Genomic DNA, 21,547 nt, shown 5'->3' on the forward strand with positions numbered 1-21,547 from the left:
AGCCCAGGCAACATAGTGAAACTCCATCCATTTAAAAACAACAACAACAACAACAAACAGCTAGCCATGGCAGTAGCTACTCAGGAAGCTGAGGCAGGAGGATTGCTTGAGCCTAGGAGTTCAAGGTTATAGAGAGTTGTAATCGTACCACTGCACTTCAGCCTGGGTGCCAGAGAGAGACCTTGTCTGTCAAAGAAAAATAAAATAGGTTGACTAACAGTCATAATAACCAGCAGCCTTCCTGCAGACTCCTCGTAAATACTGAGTTGTTTATAATTAATTGTTTGCAAACAATGGCCTTCTCTTTCTGTAACCTGAGAAATGAGATTAACAATAACAGAGGAAAGCCGATTACAAACAGATACGTTTACCATCAAAATTTTAGCCCAACAGAGCAGATCAGAAGCCCCAGATGGCTCGCTTCTTTTAATCTGTGCTTAAGAATGCAGTGACCATATAACAAAGAATTTAAAAATTAATTGTAATAAGAGAATTGACCCATGGTGGTTACCTTTTCTTAGGACCATGGTTTTCATTTTAATGTGGAAAACTGACATCCCCTGGAAAAGTAGATATTAGAGTAACACTTGTTGGGTAATTAACTCAATAAACAAGGGAACTAACTTGTATTAGTCCATTTTCATGCTGCTGATAAAGACATACCCGAGACAAGGAAGAAAAGTAGGTTTAATGGACTCACAGTTCCACGTGGCTGGGGAGGCCTCACAATCATGGTGGAAGGTGAAAGGCATTTCTTACATGGTGGTGGCCAGAGAGATGAGAAAGAATCAAAAGTGGAAACCCCTTATAAAACCATCAGATCTTGTGAGACTTACTACTACGAGAACAGTATGGGGGAAACTGCCCCCTTGATTCAATCATCTACCACCAGGTCCCTCCCACAACATGTGGGAATTATGGGAGTACAATTCAAGATGAGATTTGGGTGGGGACACAGAGCCAAACCATATCATGACTCTTTCCAGGAAACCGTTGATTTGTGAGTTGAATATAGGCTCTGCTGCTTATTTAGTCTTTTCTCCCATTTCCTGGAGGACAGACATTAGGACAGTTTTTCTTCCCTATCTTCTTCTGGTGGTAAAGCCTCACCACACCCCATTTCTTTGGTAAAAGAAGTTGAATTGCTCCTTCTTTGCACCAGAATGCCTGTGTTATCACTTGTAGCAATAGAAATTCACAAATGTAATCAGATGAGAGGTCTAGAATTTTCCTCAGTGGATAACAGTGTAAGTATCACTTGATTATTCCATCCTTAATTACTGACCTCAGCCAGATATTTTTTTGCCTGAACTTGACGTAGGCTTTTAAAGAGACAGGTACACATCAGCGGGTAATAGATTTGTTTAGAGACCTCGGAAGCCTGATTTGCAAAGTAACTTCATGTAATGGTGTGTCACCCACGAAGGAATGGGTGGAAAGCTGCAGCTTGGGTTAAATGTCACCATTGTCATTATCTTCAGCAAACATGTATTGAGCTCCCAGGAGATATGCAACGCGGTCTCTGATCTCCAAGAGTGTGCCGTGCCTTGGGAGGGAATGCAGGATTCATTCGTTTGACAGATGTTCACAAAGAACCTGCTTGATGCAGTGGCCCTCTTTTGGGTGCTGGAAGCTCAACCATGAGCAAGGCAGATCAGGTCCCCGCTACTTGTAGAATTTACATTTTAAAGAAAAAGTTGAATTTAAACAAAACTGGAATAAGAAAGATAAGACTAAATAAGAAATAAGATAACAGAACAAAAGCTCTGGAGGGCCCCTTTAACCGAGAGAGTCAAGGAAAACCTGGAGGAGTAGGAGGCAGGCACAGTTGAGTTGAGCCCTGAATGACAAGTGAGGCATCCTCCTGAAGAGCTGGGGTGCCTGGCTCCAGGCTGATGGACAGCAAGTGCAAAGGCCCTGAGGCAAGGAAATATTTAAAACCTATGCTGAGAAGAGGTGAAGAGACGGGAGAGAAGGACTTTCCCGACCAGGGCAGGGAGTAGGGGGCTGTGCCCAAAGACTCTGAGGAAAGCTTGTAGGGTGTCGTCAAGTTGACAGAGAGTCCTGTGGTGGGAAAAGAGATTGAACAATTACATTGGGCCAAATGGTAGCCGGACTAAGTAGGCACTGGGGAGCGACTAGACGTTTTTGAGCAAGGGAGTGATGCATGCCAGTCAGTGAATCCTGAAGAGTTAATCTGACTGGGGTAGAGTGTGGCATGGGGAAGGAAGCCACCAAGAGGCTAGATATGGGGCTGTAAGGCCTGACTTAGTCTGGTAAAGTGGGATTAGCATGAAAGGGCCAGTTCAAGAGACATTGCCAGCCATATGGACAGTTCATCTTGGCCAGTTGTTTCCAGACTCTGAAACTCTCTCTCAGTCTGTCTCTACTATTGTAGTACTTTGGGGAAGGAGTAGGGAGAAAAAGATCATAGACTTGAACAAATCAGGTGTCACTGGGCAGAGGGTTCTAAATTTGCACTCTCCAACACAGTAGCCACTAGTCACCTGTGACTATTTAAATTTAAATGAATTATTTGGCCAGGCGTGGTGGCTCACGCCTGTAATGCCAGCACTTTGGGAGGCCAAGGTGAGTGGATCACTTGAGGTCAAGAGTTTGAGACCAGCCTGGCCAACATGGTGAAACCCCCTCTCTACTAAAAATACAAAAAATTAGCCAGGTGTGGTGGCAGGTGCCTGTATTCCCAGCTACTCTGGAGACTGAGGGAGGAGAATCTCTTGAACCCAGGAGGCAGAGGTTGCAGTGAGCCAAGATTGTGCCTAGGTGACAGAGCAAGACTCCATCTCAAATAAATAAATAAATAAATAAAAAGAATTATTTGCAAATAATTGCATCATTAGAAAAAAATTATAAATGAATTAAAAGAAATTTAAAGAATTCATTAGGAGTCACCACATTTCAAAGGCTCAGTAGTCATAGAAAGCTAATGGTTACTATATTGAACAGTGTGGATAAAATACTTCCCTCATTGCAGAAGATTCTGTTGGACAGCATTGGGCTAGATCACGAATTTTCTGATGAACAAACTCTTCATCTTTCTATAGATCACGAGAAAGTCTCCCATGGTGTTTTATATCACAAACTACTTTGCCGTTGGAACTTCTGTTTGTACAGAACGTTTCCTCTTACGGATACCGATTAAGTTCTTGGTGATATTACATTGATTTGGCTGTCAAATGTTGTGTGCTTAACAAAGAATAATAGAAAAATCACTTTCCAGAACAGAATGTTTGAATTGCATGTATCATAGAAACTGAGTAAAAATTTCAGCCTGATTTAACATCTTTGGAGTAGACTTCTTAAAGGAGAGGGATATGAACGCTGTAAAAACACAAATTCATCAGAAGTGCAATGGCAGCAGGGTTCCTCTCTACTCTGCTGGTGACAAACTTTAAAACTCTATTGACTTGTATCTCTTGATGTCATTCTGTTCCCCTCTAGTGGAATTAAAAGGTATCTGTCTGTCTACTCCAGCTTGGACACATTTGCAGTCGTAGGAATAGAAATCTAGAGATAATAAAGATAGAAGATAGCATTATCGCTTATTTTCATATCATGATAGGCTGCTGCTTTACATTTTACCCTTTTTCCTGTTCTCAGGGGAAAATAGCCTTCTGTTCTCTGTCTGTTTGAGCTACTTGGAGAAAAAAAGTTTAGGTAGCTATCCTATGTATCACTATTTATCCTGATACCAGAAGAAGCCTTATTGCCCAATATGTTACTAGGATGTGCCATTGATTCAGCGTCTAGCACAGGGTCAGGCCCATTAATTGAGTTAGAGGCATGGGTTGAAGTCCTGATTTTACCACTTAACTATCCATGGCTTCAAATTCAATCATTTACTTTCCTGAACCTCCGTCTCTTCATCTTTAAACTGGAGACTGTCCTTTGCTCTCTATGGTCGTATCACAAGTTAAAAGGAAATAATGAAAGCTAATTAAAAGTTAAGGTGGACTCTGCACATTTATGTGGCCTCATTACCCCCCACCACCACCACTCTGCCTCCGGCAGCATCCTTTTAGGAAAGATGGATAAACAGGTAAACTAGAAATATGTTTCCAAACCCTCTGCGTACAGGTGAAGCATGGTGGGGCTGGGGCTACCTTTAAGTTGGTTGCAAGAGCCCAAAGGCTACCATTTGGTTTGGTTATATTTCCTTTTTTCTTTTGTCTTTCTCTTTTTCTTTTTTTTTTTTTTTTTTTTTTGAGACAGTCTCACTCCGTCACCCAGCAGTGGCACGATCTTGGCTAACTGGAACCTCTGCCTCCCAGGCTCAAGCAATCTTCCCACCTCAGCCTCCCAAGTAGCTGGGACCATAGGCACACACCACCATGCCTGGCTAGTTTTTGTTTTTTTTTTGTTTTTGTTTTTTTTTTGAGACAGAGTCTCACTCTGCCCCCCAGGCTGGAGTGCAGTGGCGTGGTCTTGGCTCACTGCAACCTCCACCTCCTGGGTTCACGCCATTCTCCTGCCTCAGCCTCCCGAGTAGCTGGGACTACAGGTGCCCGCCACCATGCCTGGCTAATTTTTTTTGTATTTTTAGTGGAGACAGGGTTTCACCGTGTTAGCCAGGCTGGTCTCGATCTCCTGATCTTGTGATCCGCCCGCCTTGGCCTCCCAAAGTGCTGGGATTACAGGCATGAGCCACCGCGCCCAGCCTAGTTTTTGTATTTTTGGTAGAGACAGGGTTTTGCCATGTTGGCCAGGCTGGTCTCAAACTCCTGGATTCAAGTAATCCACCTCCCTGGGCCTCCCAAAGTTCTGGGATTACAGGCATGAGCCATCGCGGCCCGCCATTTTTTCTTTTAAATGTTGAGTTATTCTAAGTTTAAAGTGGCTAATAGGAAAAACAATAATTTGGAACAGTAGCAGTTACAGTATTTCTCTAGTCTCAAAAAGAGCATTCTCACTAGAGGTATCCACAGAAATGCACTTAAATGCCACATCCCTCCCTCTCCCCTTTATTCCAGCCACCATGTCATAACCTCCCTCTGCAGAGCAGAGAAGTAAGCTCTAAAGACTAGACATTTGTTGTGGGAAACAGTGCGGAATGTCTGCCTTTATTTCAACACAACTGTCTGCTACATGTAGAAATATTAGCATATTTGCAGAGATATTTTTATTAGGTATTTGTTTTGCTTTAAAAAACAACCTAGAAAGGTGAATTTCAAATGTGCACAGTAGGTTTCTGCCATCCTAAAGGCAAACTTCAAAATTTTTTAACAGCTAAGCAAACCATGCCGGTGGGTTAAGATGTAGGATTGGAAGTCTCCGATGCTGTCCTGGGGTGTGGGGGTGGGGGGGAATGTATCAAAGAGTACTATTTTGGTCATTATTCTTCAGGTTGAGTTCTGGGAGGCATTGCTCAGGATGCATTTACCGCCACAAGGGAAAGTGCATTAGTGTTGCCTTCTATTGTTTAAAGAAAAGGAGGGAGAGAGGGAGGAAGGAATACATCCATGTGATACTTTTGCATGCTCTGTGACCACCAGCACACAAACAAATGTAGAGATGCTGAGAAGTGCAAAGTGAGACGTGGAAGGGCAGGTGCTAGCGGACAGTGCAACTATACTTGTGATGGTGCTTTTCACGAGTGATGTCCAAGGTGGAAGTATGTTTTACCCAGTCACAGCTATAAAACTGAATCCAGTGGATCAATGTAAAACTAAGTGCCAAAGAGGCCAATAGCAGTCTAGAACTATGTGTGAGTGTGTGTGAGTGTTTCGTCTGTCAGGTTCTCCTGTTTTACGGCTTCCTACCAGCCATCCTTAACTAACACATGGTTGGAAATTCAGTATCCCCCCCCCAAAAAAATTGAACCTTCATAGTTTCTCAATTCCTGGTTTTAGAAAAGGAATGAAGGGATATCAATAAAAGATCAAGTGCATCTTTGAGGAGAGAATGGCTTGCTGCAGTTGAAGAGAAGAAAGGCTCAACCATCAATTTGTGGAGGCTTTGAGCAGTCACTGAGCAGATGGGGTTGGTGGGGGCACCTAACTCATGCACGGCCAAATGCCCAAGCCTAACAAAAATGGAGAAAAACCAAGAATTAACATATCACTTTTTAGCTAAGATGTAAAACTGGTTACTGGCAAGCTTATTCCAGCAGGCTCAGCAAGCGTCCAGCACAACCACAAGCAGCTTGATCAAAAACAGACCTCTGCCTCTCGGTGGATAGCTTTTGCTTTTAATATTTTATGTTCACCTCTTTGGCTCAAGATTTCCACTTCTGGCTTTTATCCTTGGGAACTGATAAGACGCTTGCACAGTGTGTGCTTATAGATGCTCATGGTAGTGTTATCCATAACAGTGAAAAACAAAATCACCTAAATGTTTAGGAATTGGGGGTTGATTAAATCCATTATAGTGCGAATGTATGATGAAATATCACACAGTAAGATGTGGCACTGATTTATATTTAATGACATGGAAAAATGTTTAACATAAACTGTTAGATTTTTTAAAAAGCTACAGACCAACCTCTCTCTCTCTCTTTTTTCTCTCTCATCTTTCTTGAATGATATCTACCAAAATGTTAATGTATATATACTTCTTTCTACTTAACTACCTTTTCTAGTTTTGTTACAGCAAGTATGGTTTTACCTACTTAAAAGAACATGTGACCTAAACAATACAAAATTAGTAACAAATTACTAGAATACTATTTTACCATAAATTGCACATTGTTTTTTAAAGTGAGGTTATAACCAGAAAGATCATTGAACATCAATAAATAAAATTTGCTGGGCGCTGTGGCTCACACCTGGAATCCCAGCACTTTGGGAGGCCAAGGTGGGCGGATCACCTGAGGTCAGGAGTTTGAGACCAGCCTGACCACATGGGGAAACCCCGTCTCTACTAAAAATACAAAAAAATTAGCCAGGCGTGTTGGCGTATGCCTGTAATCCCAGCTACTCAGGAGGCTGAGGCAGGAGAATCGCTTAAACCTGGGAGGCGGAGGTTGCAGTGAGCCAAGATTGCACCATTGCACTCCAGCCTGGGCAACAAGAGTGAAACTCCAACTCAAAAACAAAAAAAGAAAAGAAATAAAATTTCTCTTAACATGGGTAAGAGGGGTTGCTGCTTGGGAAATATCTACTGGAAGTAATGAGGAGTCAGGGTGAAGGTCGGAGACAGTCCTGTCCATTTGGACTTGGCAGTCGAGAAAAAAACATGGTTACACCTTCTGCCTCCTCTGTGTGTTTAATAGATGAACAAATACCAGCTGCTGGGGAATCTTACGACATTATAGTGAGGCATAAAAATCAGCGCTCTTGCAAATAATGTTATACTATTCAAAGTTCGTGAAAAAATGAGTGCAGAATCCCAGTCATATTAGCTCCCTACTACCAAAGAGCAGGCTTCAAAATTTGACCCACATCATCACAGAGTAGCAGACAGGGTACCTCACACAATGACCTGATCCTGTTTTTACTAAATTAAAATGATGGGATCTTGCAGACTCTGAATAAATGTGTTTTTGTTTATCTCTGATTTGTTCTCAGATAGTTGTACAGACTTGGCCATGAATTCTTGTAGGAGACTTATCACTTTGTACAGGGCTGGCAGAGGTTTGCATAATTTAGATGCTTCTTGTATTCCTATTTTACGTTCCTTTCCAACTATGGTATTGGAACTAACCAAGTCTGTAATTAGCATAAACATTATTTGGTGCTTAAAAAATGGTATCAAATTTTAATAGAGGATAGATCGGTGGTTATCAGGGGTTAGGGGAGGGGACGGCATGACTATAAAGGGGGTGGCATGGGGGAGCTTCTTTGTGGAGATGGGAAGTTCCGTATCATGAATATGAATGTGATAAAATTTCACAGAACTACACATACATACCCTCCTATACAATGAGCACATGTGAAATCCATATACAGTCTGTTCATAGCATTGGGCCAGTGTCCATTTCTGGGTTTTGATCATGTGCTATGGTTATGTATAATGCTGTTATTGGAGTAAGCTGGTGAAAGGTCCATGGGAACTCTCTGTGCTATTTTTACGGCTTGTGAGTCTAAAATTATTTCAAAATAAATGTTTTAAATAACATTTTTTAAAAATGTGAGCTATTCCTGAAAAGATTACTATTCTCAGAGTTACCATAAAGCTAGTTAAAGTAGTCAGTACCCCCAATTGAATGGGCAAAGAAATACAATATTTGAATGACTTTTTCCTTAGAGGAATCAGTATGACAATAGGAAAAAGAAAAATAATGATTTATCCTTGAAACAAAAACTGGAACAAAAACATGATTTAAGTATATAGTGTAAGTATGTACTTAAATACTAAGTAGATAGCGTAGAGAAAGACATACAGGAATATCTGTGGAATATTGTATTATTGCCCCCCACTAGTTGTTCCCTTACCTCTCTGATGATCATAGGTCCTACCCATTGCTATGTGACTTGTAGCCCCTCCCTGGATGCAGAGCATCCTCAACCTAGGGTCAGTCTTGGCCCAAGGGAGTGAAGTTTAGCTGCTTCAAGAAGCATTGACAGACTGTCGTTCAGTTTCACCTCTTGCTTTTCCTTTCTTCTGCCATGAGAATAGCGTGTCCCAAATAGCAGTTGTTCCTTCATCCCTAGGTCCTGGAATAAGTAGACAGGTGCTCCTTCCCTGAAGCTCCTGATATATAACATGAGTGAGAAATAAACCTAGGCCAATGAGATTTTGAGGTTGTTTGGTACTGCTTTGTTGCTAAGCTAAAATTACATCTACAAGGTGGACGGTTTCATTGGGCATCACCAACTTGAAACTATTTTCAGTTGAACTCAAACCTACAAGCTTTCAAAGTTTGAAGTCCTAACCCATCCTGTGGTTCTTTACTGAATAATATAAAACGGCAGTAGATACTAAGCTTTCTGAGGGCCATTGTAGATTGTATTATTGTTTAAAATATTTGTTGTCCCCTTCTGGGGAGGATATTACACCCTGCCCTGTTGACTTCCAGATTGGCCATGTGCCTTGCTTTGGCCAGTGACATGCAAACAGAAATGGTGACACCATTTCCAAGCAGGAGATACATGAGCCGTTGAGTACTCTGCCATTTCTTTTTTTCCTCTGCTGTGAGATTGCATATATCCTAGATAGTGACTGCTAAAGTCCCTAAGTGAAAAGTGAGATAAATTTTTGTTGTGGGAAGCCACTGAAAATTAGAAGTGATTTGTTAACAGTATAACCTAGTCTCTTCCAAGTTAGATAGGACCTGAGCCACACCTGGAGTATTCACATGGTGGGCACACCACCTGGCAGATAGTAGGTGCACAGTAAATAATTTTTTTAGGCAAAATGAAGAAATTGATAGATACCTAGGAAATAACCTTATTTTTAAATGAGTTATGTTTAGGGTTTGTGATTTGAATACTTACACATTTTAAACATCTTATTTTTATTACTATTACTTTAGAGACAGGGTCTCACTATGTTGCCCAGGCTGAAGTGCAGTGGCTGTTCACAGGCATGATCATGGGGCATTACAGCCTTGAACACCTGGGCTTAAGCAATCCTTCTGCCTCAGCCTCCCAAATAGCTGGGATCACAAGCATGCGCCACTGCACCTAGCTTATCTTTTTTTAATATCAGAATTCCATATTAAACCATCAAAGGTTTTTGAAATTTAAAAGTTGTGCAGGGTGACTATAATCAATAATTACTACACATTTTAAAATAACTTAAGGAGCATAATTGGATTGTAACTCAATGGATAAATGTCTGAAGGGATGGATACTCCATTCTCCGTGATGTGCTTATTTCACATTGCATGCCTGTATCAAAACATGACATGTACCCCGTAAATATATACACCTATGTACTCACAAAAGTTAAAAATAAATTTGTTTAAAGTTGATTGATGATGGAGCAAAAACTGGACATAAAACAATGTCTTGAGATGTTAACGAATAAGATATATTATGGAATAGGAAGATGGTCTTAATAATAGCTTTTCATTAAGAGTTGTATTGGTGGCTTGTGGTATTAAATATCTTCATAGTGCCTTCACATAGACACCTTCCTCTGAAGATTGGTAGAGAAACTGCCAACAAAGCCCCTGTGTAGTGAGATGAGATGGTTGCGCCCCAGTTCCTCCAGCATGCTAGGCTTTCCCCCCAGTGGTGTCTCATGAAGCAGCCAGAATATAGCCAGTGTATTCAGCTGGACTTCATGGTAATTTGGGTTACATAGATAGTGTATGGATTTATTTTTTAACTTAAATCTTTTCAGATAATGTTAAAAGTCTCCATTTACTTTCATCTCTGAACCTAATCTGTCCCCACACTTTCCCAGAGTCATTTACTTATTTATCAATCTAGAAAAAAGCTGTCTTACTGTTCAGAGGAGGGGGCTTTTTGTGTTTTTTTGTTTGTTTTTGTTTTTGTTTTTGAGACAGGGTCTTGCTCTCTTACCCAGGCTTGAGTGCAGTGGCATGATCAGGGCTTACTGCAACCTTGACCTCCTGGGCTCAAGCAATCCTCCCACCTCAGCCTCCTGAGTAGCTGGGACTAAAGGCATAGGCCACCACCCCCAGCTAATTTTTTTTTTTTTTTTAAGTAGAAATGAGGTCTCGTTATGTTGCCCCAGCTAGTCTTGAACTCCTGAGCTCAAACGATCCTCCCAAAGTGCTTGTTTCTGTTTTTTACATAAAAGTCATTATATTTTATGTCTTGTGTTGTGGCTTGCTGTTTTCATTAGATAATATATCTTAGAGATCTGTCCATGATTTTACAGAAAGATCTATCTCATTTGATTTAACTGCCATGGAGTATTCCATAGCCATAGTATAAATATATTACAGTTTATTTAGCCATTGCCTTGCTGATAGAGATTTATCTAGAATTTTTAAAATAATTTATTGCTTCCTATTGAATGATTACAGCATCTTGCATAGTTGGGCAAAGGACTCATAAGAAACCTACTAGCAAAACCTGGTTTGACAGGTTCATCCAACTGTATAGATGAGTGTTATTCACCAGAATAAACTGAAATGTTACATTGCAGATCAAAAATTAATGAGCGTCACCAAAAACGGAATTTCTTTCGCTCTTTCTTAGAAAAGGAAACATCCAGCAAGACCAGTATGGTCAGAGGCCAAGTGCGATCCTAAGCCCAAATGGAGAGTGGGCCAGGCAGACCCAGCAGCCTGAGAGGGGCATGGCAGCCTTGCTGAGTACATGATACACAATGTCATAATTACGGTGGTCCCCAAGTTACATGCAACCACCCTGATCGTATGACCTGGTTTTGGTAATACTCTCATGTTAACCAAAAAAATTTTAAATAGGTCTTTTTTTATATCATAGAGTTAAAAAAAAAAAAAACTGCTTCCTACTTCCCTAAATTTCTTAAGAAATTTAAGATCGCAGTAATGAGGCTAGATTTGCCCTTGAAGCAGTGTTTTGGGTGTTTCTCATATAGTCAGCATGTGGGTGACATTTAGACCCAAGCTTGGCTTACAAGCATGATTCATGAGAACACATCAGATGGTGACAGCAGAGAATTTCCCTTGGTACTTAGAGGGGGGCAGCTTCAAGGAGCCATACTGCTCTGGCTGCTGGAGGAAGTTGCACCGCAGAGCTTCTGTTGGTTAAAAACAGTCTTTTCCAGAAACCCTTAAAGCCTGAACCCCCAGCCCTCAATGACAGACAGTTTGGTCCTTCAAGAGAGACCTATGGGGCATTTTGGAGGCATTCACATATGGGTGGAAAATTCAAGCCAGGATGACCTCTAACCAAAACCCTGCCATTATTTTACTCATTGCATTAAAAGCACATGTGCAGTGATGTCAGTTCAAATATGAACATCCTCATCAAAAACATCATTGGTTGCCTGCCTCCTGGTGTGAAAGGAGCATTAACTCCTCTAGAGGTTTCACACTGCACATAGCTAGATTAGTCTCCAGCCTCGACTACTGCGTTTGCAGACTTACCTAGAATATGACTTCCAGATGGCTATAGACACAACAAGAATGCATCTGGGAAATGTGACGCCTGGTCAGCATCCGAATTCTGCACAGTGTAGATCCATGTGTTTATTTTAACAAATTGCAAATGATAGTGGTAATGATGATGGTGATAAAGAGAGACTTTGGAAAATCTTGGTAGAAATGTTGAGAAATGTTTCCAAGGAAGACTAATTAAGTTGCTATATTATAAAACTAAGAAATGAGAAACAGGCCAGCGGATGCTTTCAATAGAATTTGAATTTTTCACTTGTCATTTTTTTTCTAAGAGGTTTAGATTTAGATTGGTAGGTTAGACTTTATTTGTGCCTATGAAAAGTGATTAGCTCAAAGCCTTCATTTTTTTCTCCCAATCACATATATGACAGAAGTGTCTGAGCTGTATTTTTCCCTCTTTCGTTATCATATAATGTCAGGCTTGTGACATATGACAGCAGGTTTCACACTGCACTTAATGACAGGCTGCCAGTTCCTGGAGAACTAAAAAGGAAGATGAACGTGTATTTCACTAAAAAGGAAAATGTTATTAACTTGGTAATAGTGAAGACTTGGTGTGCACCAGATATTTCTTTGTGGCCCTAAGTCTAGTCAGACTTTGCTGTAACTTATCTGTTGGATGACCATCTACAGCCCTTTGGTGCACAGTGATGAAAGTGTGCTTTGTTAAGGATTTAATAGTTGCTTTCACACACGTTTATTGAAGATCTACCATGTAGGAGATAAAATGATTTCAGAGGATACAAAGACAAACTTCTACATTCAGGTAGTTTTGCAGTTCAAGAGGAACCTATTAATGTCACTTTCCTCTTTTTACCTTGGTTTCCAGGAAGCTCAGAGATAAAGTTAATACTTAATCCTCAGTTCAGCAACATCCTTTAGGACCTCTCTTTCCTCCCTGTTAGACTGTCATGTCAGTCCTCTGTGTGTGGGAGGTGAGAGATAAATGATGAAAAATTAAAGGGGAGGTAGACAGAATCATAATTATCATAAATGGCAGAATATGTTAAGTGGCATGCAAAAGACAGAAATAAAATGCTCTGAAAGGTCAGATGAAGGAGAGAAATTGTAACTGGTATTGACATCTGGAGAGACTTCCTAGAGGAGGAAGGAGACTTTGATATTGACTTTTCAAGTGTTTCAGCAGGTGGAGTCCTGGCAGGTGGAGGCAGGAGCCGAAATGAAGACACAGATGAGAGATGCCAGGGTGCCTGCCATCTGGGACTCACCGAAGAGAAAGATCAGATGTCCAGGTTTATAGATGTAGGAAAGGATCCTGAGGCTGCTCTGATCATTTGCCTGATGAATTTGATGAATTTGGTAGCTATCAGGAGACCTACTCTTGGGCCAGTGGGGGCAGCTTGTGCCCTGGTATTGTGGTGTTCACTTTATCTGTCCATCCAGGTCACAGGCATCACCTGGAAGCCACAAGCCTTACCCACCTTTCAATCCCTCATGGCCCAGGCAGGCGCCACACTTTGCCTGAGCTCTCATTCAGCCTGTGCCTTGAAATGATTTTGTTTTGAAAAACGGGTCAGAAAGGTTTGGAAACAGCAGTGTGTTTCCTTTACTTAGAGAAAAGCTTCCTAATTCTGCTTTTCAGATAAATCTTTAGACTCATCCTCCCACGACTCCTTAACATGAGATCAGCGGGTTATATATTTAATGAAGAAGTAACAGATGTTCCTTTGGTGCTGTTCTACTTGAGTTAGTGTATTTCACCAGCCAATATTACTGTATTCTCTATTCAGTAAACAGTATATTTAATGCATATGTAGTACAGTAAATGCTCTTGCATTGGACTTAGGCATGTAAAATCTGATGAAACCCTAAACTCTGTAGTTTAGTTAATGGTATTGTAGCATTGTCCTGGGTCTGCAAATGTGCCGTGGTTATGTAAGATGTTATCACTGGGGAAGCTGGATGAAGAGTATGAAGGAACAGTCTGTACTATTTTTGCAAATTCTTGTGAGTCTTAAATTATTTCAAATTAAATAGCTTTAAAAAAAAAAAAAGAATTAAAGAGGTTATCTAGTCCAGTTGTTTTCAACTTTAATTTTAGCAATGGTCTCCCTCTTCTGCCTTCTCCTGCCTCCATCCTCAGCATTCTTAGGCACCACCTGATGTTTCAAAAATGCTGATCCCACCCAGTACATTTAGGCTCCAGATGAGGAAATCAGGGCCCACAGAAGTAAAATGCATCACTATTTAGAGGCTATTGATAGAAACACAGCGAGCCTGGGGAGTTTTTAGGACGAGTTGCTCTCTGCAGATCTTCATGACTCACAGCTCTGTCGCTAACACTGTGGTTTCTTTTGTCAGACTAGGTGAGATTAATTAGACTGGAAAAGAGTTTCCATGCTCCTGCATCCCGTTGCTGCAGTGCAAGAAATGGCATCATCCATATAATTGAGACGGTGCAAGAGGTGGTTTGGGTTAGCAGACGGTTTCACAAAACACCACTCAGGGCGTTTGCCAAGAGGACTGGCTTGAAAGTCCAGGCATGGGGTGCAGAAGTCGGGAATGTGGGACCTGGGAGGAAGTCCCTTGACTTCTGCCAGCTTGGCCTTCACTCTGACCACCTATGAAGCCTGAGGGTGATTAGCCCTGAGGATGGGGAGCCCTGTTCCTCCCCATCCAGGCCCAAGTCACTAAAGTACTTTGGGGAAACCCTGGGCACCTTGAAGTTTGCTCCTAAGGATAATGTAACAATAATAATAATAATTGCTTGTATTTGTCTAAGGATTTTCAGGTTGCAAAGTCTTTCTCTTATATTCCCTAAGTTGAGTGTCACCGCTTGCCCATGACACGGGCAGATTGGTTTTATTTCTGCTTTATAAATAAATGACGTGACTTTTCCAAGGTAAGAGTTTGTGCCGGGACTGGGGTCAGAACACAGGTCTCCACAGTCCTGCTAAGTGCTCTTCTCATAGGAGACTCTCTTGTGCTAAACAAAGATCTTGGTTATTGTAAAGTACCTGTGCACACTTGCTGATCAACAAACAGCTGGTGCTATTATTATTACTGTCATTGTTGTAATTCATAGCCAGGATCTTTGGCCACATGTAATTTTGGGGTGTGACAACTCCAAGACTTGCTGGTTCTCCAGACTTAGGCAGGAGGTGGAAGCGATGGTTTCCTCTCTTCCTACACCTCCAAACGGTGAGAGCCTGAAGGCGCCATATGGCTGTTGCATGAGTAAGCCTTAGGTTTCCCTGAAAAGTGAGTTGCCTGTGTGCCATGTCAGTGGAGATCTATGTGACAACCAACTGGTATGACAACCACCCTGGGGCTGCCTGGCACACACATACTCCTGAGGGCTCCATGCAAGCTGCCATTCTTTATTTATTTAGTGCCGTTTGTTGATGCCTCGTTTCTGCAGGGAAAACTGGTTCCTTCATTTCCCCTGGCATGTTCTGTGCCCTCTGCACTGTAGGACGCAACCTTTCCTGTCAACACAGGTACTTTTAATTGGTTCTGGCACCAACCTACTCCCTGAACATTCTTCCTGATGTCCTGGGATCCTGGGAAAAGTGGTGGGCTTCCCTAATGGTGGAAGTCTAAGGCCATACTTCAGACTGTGGACCCAACTACTGCTTCTAGAAGAAATAACCTGTCAAGGAAGATGTTGATGTTTCACACCCTGAGAGAGACATTTAGGAGGTAAACCACTGACCTGCCTCAAGGATATCATTAATCATCTACACATAGAGGTGCTAGGTACTCACCTCGCACCTGTGACACACTTACTAAAAATTTGTTGAATGACCTTCTAGAGCAGTGGTTTTCCAGTCTTTAGTGTGTCCGCCGACACGAGGATCACTGGCAGGATCTGCTCAAACACAGACTGTGAGGCCCCACCCCCAGAGTTTCTGACTCGGTTGGTCTGGGAAAGGACTAAATACAATGCCTTTCTAACAAGTTCCGGGTGATGTGATGCTGTGCAGGAACCATGCTTTGAAAACCCTTGTCCTAAAGCAGGGCTTGGCAAACTTTTCCTAAAAGGACCCAAATAGTACATATTTTAGATTTTGTGGCCCACAGTCTGTCATAATTACTCAACTCTGCCATTGTAGCCAAAGAAAATACGGAAATAAAGGAGCATGTCTGTTTTCCAATAAAATTTTATTTACAAAAACAGGTGGTGGACTTGTTTCCAAATATATATATATATGTTGCAAATATAAAAATGCGTTGTAAATATATTGAGAGCCAGATCTTCATTCTGGGTAGATCTCCAAAAGCTCTTGTGATGGGAATCCAATGTTGGTCATATTGTAGGTCTGTGTTCTCTGAAGCAGCACAAATACAAAACTTGGAGTGAAACAGAGATAAGCGTTGTTCCTGTGCAAGGATGACGTGCAAATGTGTGAACCGTTTCATATAAAAAAAAATCTGAGGTCTGATGTTCATCAACCGTGTGATTTGGGGAAGGTCATTAACATCTCTGTAAAACGAGGATAATTACGCAGTAAAAACTAGGGGAAAATGCTCACTTTTATAAGTTCTGGGTGGTGCAGACACGAGGGGTTTACTATTCTTTATACTTCTCTGTATGATTGAACTATTTCAGAATTCTCAAATCTGTGTCTTTAAAAAGTAGTCATAGGCCGGGTGCGGTGGCTCATGCCTGTAATCCAAGCACTTTGGGAGGCCAAGGCGGCGGATCACGAGGTCAGGAGATCGAGACCATCCTGGCTAACAAGGTGAAACCCCGTCTCCACTAAAAATACAAAAAATTAGCCAGGCATGGTAGTGGGTGCCTGTAGTACCACCTACTCGGGAGGCTGAGGCAGAAGAATAGCGTGAACCTGGGAGGCACAGCTTGCAGTGAGCAGAGATCATTCCACTGCACTCTAGCCTAGGCAACAGGGCAAGACTCTGTCTCAAAAAAAAAAAAAAAAAAGTAGTCATAACAAGCCTTTGGCATATATGTGGCTTAGGGTTTAGGTTCCATAGTCAACCAAAAGATGAGTTATCTTATTGACAGAATCACCTTTGGAATTCCCCGAAATCACCAGCACCAAGGCCCTCAGAAAGTCAGCAGCCAAGAATATTCTACTTTGTGTCACTTTGCATTGGAGAAACCCTGAGAGAAAGGTTAATTCAAGCTTATTATGTCTACAGTAGATCTCTGGATCTCCTGCCCTTCCCCAAACCCTGCTCTTCTAAAGTCTTGCTTAATTCAGTGGATGGCCACTCTGCCTTTAGAGCTGCTCAGGCCACAAAGAGTAATTCAAGAGGAAGAACTTAATAGGAATGAGTCCTGATAGGTACATGTTGAATACGAAATTGTTTTATAGTTCCAGTAGAACAGCAGAGTCTATGGCCATACCACCCTGAACATGCCTGATCGAAAGCTAAGCAGGGTTGGGTCCAGTTAGTACTTGGATGGGAGACAAATAGATCATCTGAGTAGAATCTCAGAGCTCTACTATTTTTTTCTTTTTTTTTTTTTTTTTTTGAGATGGAGGCTTGCTCTGTCACCCAGGCTGGAGTGCAGTGGCATAATCTCAGCTCATTGCAACCTCCACCTCCTGGACTCAAGCAATTCTGCCTCAGCCTCTCAAGTAGCTGGGATTACAGGCACGCGCCACCACGCCTGGGTAATTTTTGTATTTTTAGTAGAGACATGGTGTCACCATGTTGGCCAGGCTGGTCTCAAACTCCTGATCTCAGGTGATCTGCCTACTTCGGCCTCCCAAAGTGCTGAGATTACAGGTGTGTGCCACCGTGCCTGGTCTACTTTTATATATTAATAAACAGAGGAGGCCGGGCACAGTGGCGCATGCCTGTAATCACAGCACTTTGGGAGGCCGAAGCAAGTAGATCACCTGATGTCAGGAGTTTGAGACCAGCCTGAGTAACATGGTGAAACCCCATCTCTACTAAAAATTAAAAAAAAAAAAAAATTAGGTGTGGTGGCAGGCACTTGTAATCCCAGCTACTTGGGAGGCTGAGACAGAAGAATCGCTTGAACCTGAGAGGCGGAGGTTGCAGTGAGCCAAGATCATGCCACTGCACTCCAGCCTGGGTGACAGAGTGAGACTCCGTCTCAAAACATAATAAAATTGAATAAATAAATAAGCAGAGGCCCCAGAAGCAGAGGCGTTTGTCTGCACTACCTGCATGGTACCTACCTACCCTGTGATACGGCACTCTTCTAAGCATTTTACAAAGACTGACTCGTTTTGCGCTTATTTATAGTAACCACAGAAGACAGATGCTGTTAATTTCCCAGCTTACAGATGAGGCAGAAAAGATAAGTAATTTGTCCAAGGCCATGCCTCTGGGTAGTAGCAGAGCTGGAACCTGAACCCAGGCAGTGACTCCAGAATCTACGCTCTTTAACCATGATGGTCTTCTGTATATCATTTTTCTTCCCTATCCATAATCTGTGAGTTGAGAAACAAAAGCTTAAAAATCTAAAGAAAAAAGATGTCTGGTTGCACCTTTGGTGCTCTATGTGGTATGCTAGAGAAGGTAATGAAATTGCAGTGGGCTATGAGGAAGCGTAATTTCAGTGCCTTTACGATTTTCATCTGACCATGCTGAGTTTCCCTATAAAAAGCATAAAATACTTTGGAGATGGTGCAGAAGCTGGAAAATGTACCTGTCAGTTTGGATGTAGATCTGGTTTCACAGTGTATTGTATTTCTGGATACTCTGTCCAAGAGGAGATCTCCTGAATGATCCATTTAGGGTTGTTCCGTTAACTTCACAAACACACCGATTTTGTGTCTACTCGTGCCCCAGCCTGCACTAGGCACTGGGGAGACAGAGATGCCAAGTTGTTTAAAACACTGTGCTTGTCCCCTAGGGCTTTGGTGACCATAGCTCCAGAAGTAATAGCTTTGGTGGAAACTGTGGTCTGTGCAAATTTCACCCCATAAAGAGAGGAAACATAGGTATTCATTATATTAAAACATGATGCGGGCCAGGTGTGGTGGCTCACGCCTGTAATCACAGCACTTTGGGAGGCCAAGGTTGGTGGATCACCTGAGGTCAGGAGTTCAAGACCAGCTTGGCCAACATGGTGAAACCCCGTCTCTACTAAAAATACAAAAATACCCGCGTCGTGGCGGATGCCTGTAATCCCAGTTACTCAGGAGGCTGAGGCAGGAGAATTGCTTGAACCCGGGAGGCGGAGGTTGCAGTGAGCTGAGATCGCACCACTGCACTCCAGCCTGGGCGACGAGCAAGACTCTGTCTCAAAAAACAACAGTAAATATTTTAGATATTTATTAAATATCTAAATATTTAGTGGCGAAGTCGCCACCACCCATTGTGTGACTCCAGAGAATGATGCACAGTCTGGTGTTATCGAACCTTGACTTGGGGCTGGGGAGTGGTGGGGCCTGAGCTTGGCTTAATCTAAAAACATGGTCCTTTCATGGCTAAAATGAGCATTGTGCTTCTTTTCCTCCCAGGACCCCAGAAGCAAGCACAAGTTCAAAATCCACACTTACGGAAGCCCCACCTTCTGTGATCACTGTGGGTCACTGCTCTATGGACTTATCCATCAAGGGATGAAATGTGACAGTAAGTAAGTTTTCTTTTCCAGTTCATAGCGAGGCTCTGTAGCTCATGCTCAGGGTTTGCTGAGCAAGGAAGGCTTGGTAACTTTTCAACACCAACTCTTCAATAGAGAGAATTAGTTCAGATATATACCAGACAGACAAAGTGTAGATTCTTCCACTGTCAAAGTTCCAGGTTATTAAACTACTTGATTGCCTCATTATGAACCCCCAAAAAGCACTCGATTTATAAATGAGGTTTGTGGGTGCTGTCACTTTTTTTTTTTTCTTTTTAGTGGCTGAAGTCTTCAATCACTGTAAAATATAGCCTAGTCAAACCCCAAAGAAGACTCCCACCGCCAGGTCCACATTTGGTTATAGCTTCAAAATAAGCCAAGAAACCGTACTCATTATCTTCCTGTGTCTCTAATTAGTGGGTGGACTGTGGAAAAATCCAGTAGGCTTTTCTTAAAACTGAAACCAAAATGAACATAAAAACCAGAATAGCATCTTATTTAAGTTCACTGACCCTGCATGTTTATGGACGAATCAAATGTATATCAGCCCGGCTCAAAACACTGAGGACTACTGACAAGCAAGACACCAGCCCTTTTCTGTTATTTTTTGTTATGTGTGTATCTCCATCAACTACCAGGAGGAAAGAAAAGCAACTACGAAGACCCTTTGCTTTGATCATTTTTTTTTTTTTTTTTTGGAGACGGAGTCTCACTCTGTCACCCAGGCTGGAGTGCAGTGGCACGATGTCAGCTCACTGCAAGCTCCACCTCCCGAGTTCACACCATTCTCCTGCTGCAGCCTCCCGAGTAGCTGAGACTACAGGCCCCCACCACCACACCCAGCTAATTTTTTGTATTTTTAGTAGAGATGGGGTTTCACTGTGTTAGCCAGGATAGTCTCAATCTCCTGACCTCATGATCTGCCCGCCTCGGCCTCCCAAAATGCTGGGATTATAGGCGTGAGCCACCGCGCCCAACCTGCTTTGATCATTCTTAAAGTATGAGATTCCTCAGGCTGTGTTTGTTTAAATACAAGCTGATACCTTTAGGACATGAAAAGTTAATTGCCGAGCCTGTTTTTCTAATAGATCGGGAAGCATTGTGGAAATATCAGCCTATTGCCATTTGCTAATGACTGTTGCCATTTGCTATGATGGCCAGAAGCTGATATTTGTATCTTACATGGAGCAAACTGTAGAAAAAGGAACATAAATGAGCATTATAGAGTAGGTGGAGTTTCTCAAGACACAGGGATTCTTCACCTTACAGAGTTGTACAGCGTCACAACCAAATGCAATGTTTGTTTGCTTCAAGAAACCCTGGAATTTCCACCTGTAATCCCAGCACTTTGAGAGGCCAAGGCGGGAGGATCACCCGAGGTTAGGAGTTCAAGACCAGCCTGACCAACATAGTGAAACCCCATCTCTACTAAAAATACAAAATTAGTCGGGTGGTGGTGGTCTCCTGTAATCCCAGCTACTCAGGAGGCTGAGGCAGGAGAATTGCTTGAACCCGGGAGGCAGCGGTTGCGGTGAGCCAAGATTGTGCCATTGCACTCCAGCCTGGGCAAACAAGAGTGAAACTTGGTCTCAGAAAACTAGAAAAATAAAAAAAAGAGACCCTAGGATTCCAAAGACATGGTTTTCAGGGGTTCTGCAAGGGCTTACAACTTAAGTGCATTTGTAAATATATTTTAACTACTTTAAAACTGGGAACAAAATAAATATTCGAATGTGTTACATACTCAACCTTCACTCCTTGGGCAGAACTTGCAATCAGGTTTCTCCTACAGCATCCTCTTCCCTGAAGAGTCAGCTGGGATGGGGAAGCATACCGTTAGACACTGTTCCTGTTTGTACTCAGTTTTCTGTATGAATCAGGATTTTTGGATGCTGTACCACTTTAACAAAATGCGAAAATAAATGAGATGTGGAGGCTGGTCTGAGACATCAACTGGTTTCAAAGTTTTGTTTGTATCAGAGGGCTTTATTGGTGATCCTTGAATGTCTTTATAATAAGTAAATGGTATAAAT

The 21,547-nt window shown here is 42.1% G+C and overlaps 1 protein-coding gene and 1 non-coding gene across 3 annotated transcripts in view; both read left to right on the top strand.

Annotated features, from left to right (window-relative positions):
* Nucleotides 1–21,547, top strand: part of PRKCA (protein kinase C alpha) — a 502,365-nt gene that overhangs the window by 315,337 nt on the left and 165,481 nt on the right. For both annotated transcript variants that reach the window (XM_024234784.3, XM_024234783.3), the window contains exon 4: nt 19,411–19,522. In XM_024234784.3, coding sequence (XP_024090552.1) covers nt 19,411–19,522 — 112 coding nt within the window. The remainder of the gene's footprint in view (nt 1–19,410; nt 19,523–21,547) is intronic.
* On the top strand, nt 16,266–16,369 carry LOC112129765 (U6 spliceosomal RNA). The gene has a single exon (XR_002912118.1). It is a non-coding gene; the product is annotated as a U6 spliceosomal RNA (small nuclear RNA).

This window comes from Pongo abelii, chromosome 19 (genome assembly GCF_028885655.2).
Source record: "Pongo abelii isolate AG06213 chromosome 19, NHGRI_mPonAbe1-v2.0_pri, whole genome shotgun sequence".
In the NCBI taxonomy this organism is placed as follows: domain Eukaryota; kingdom Metazoa; phylum Chordata; class Mammalia; order Primates; family Hominidae; genus Pongo; species Pongo abelii.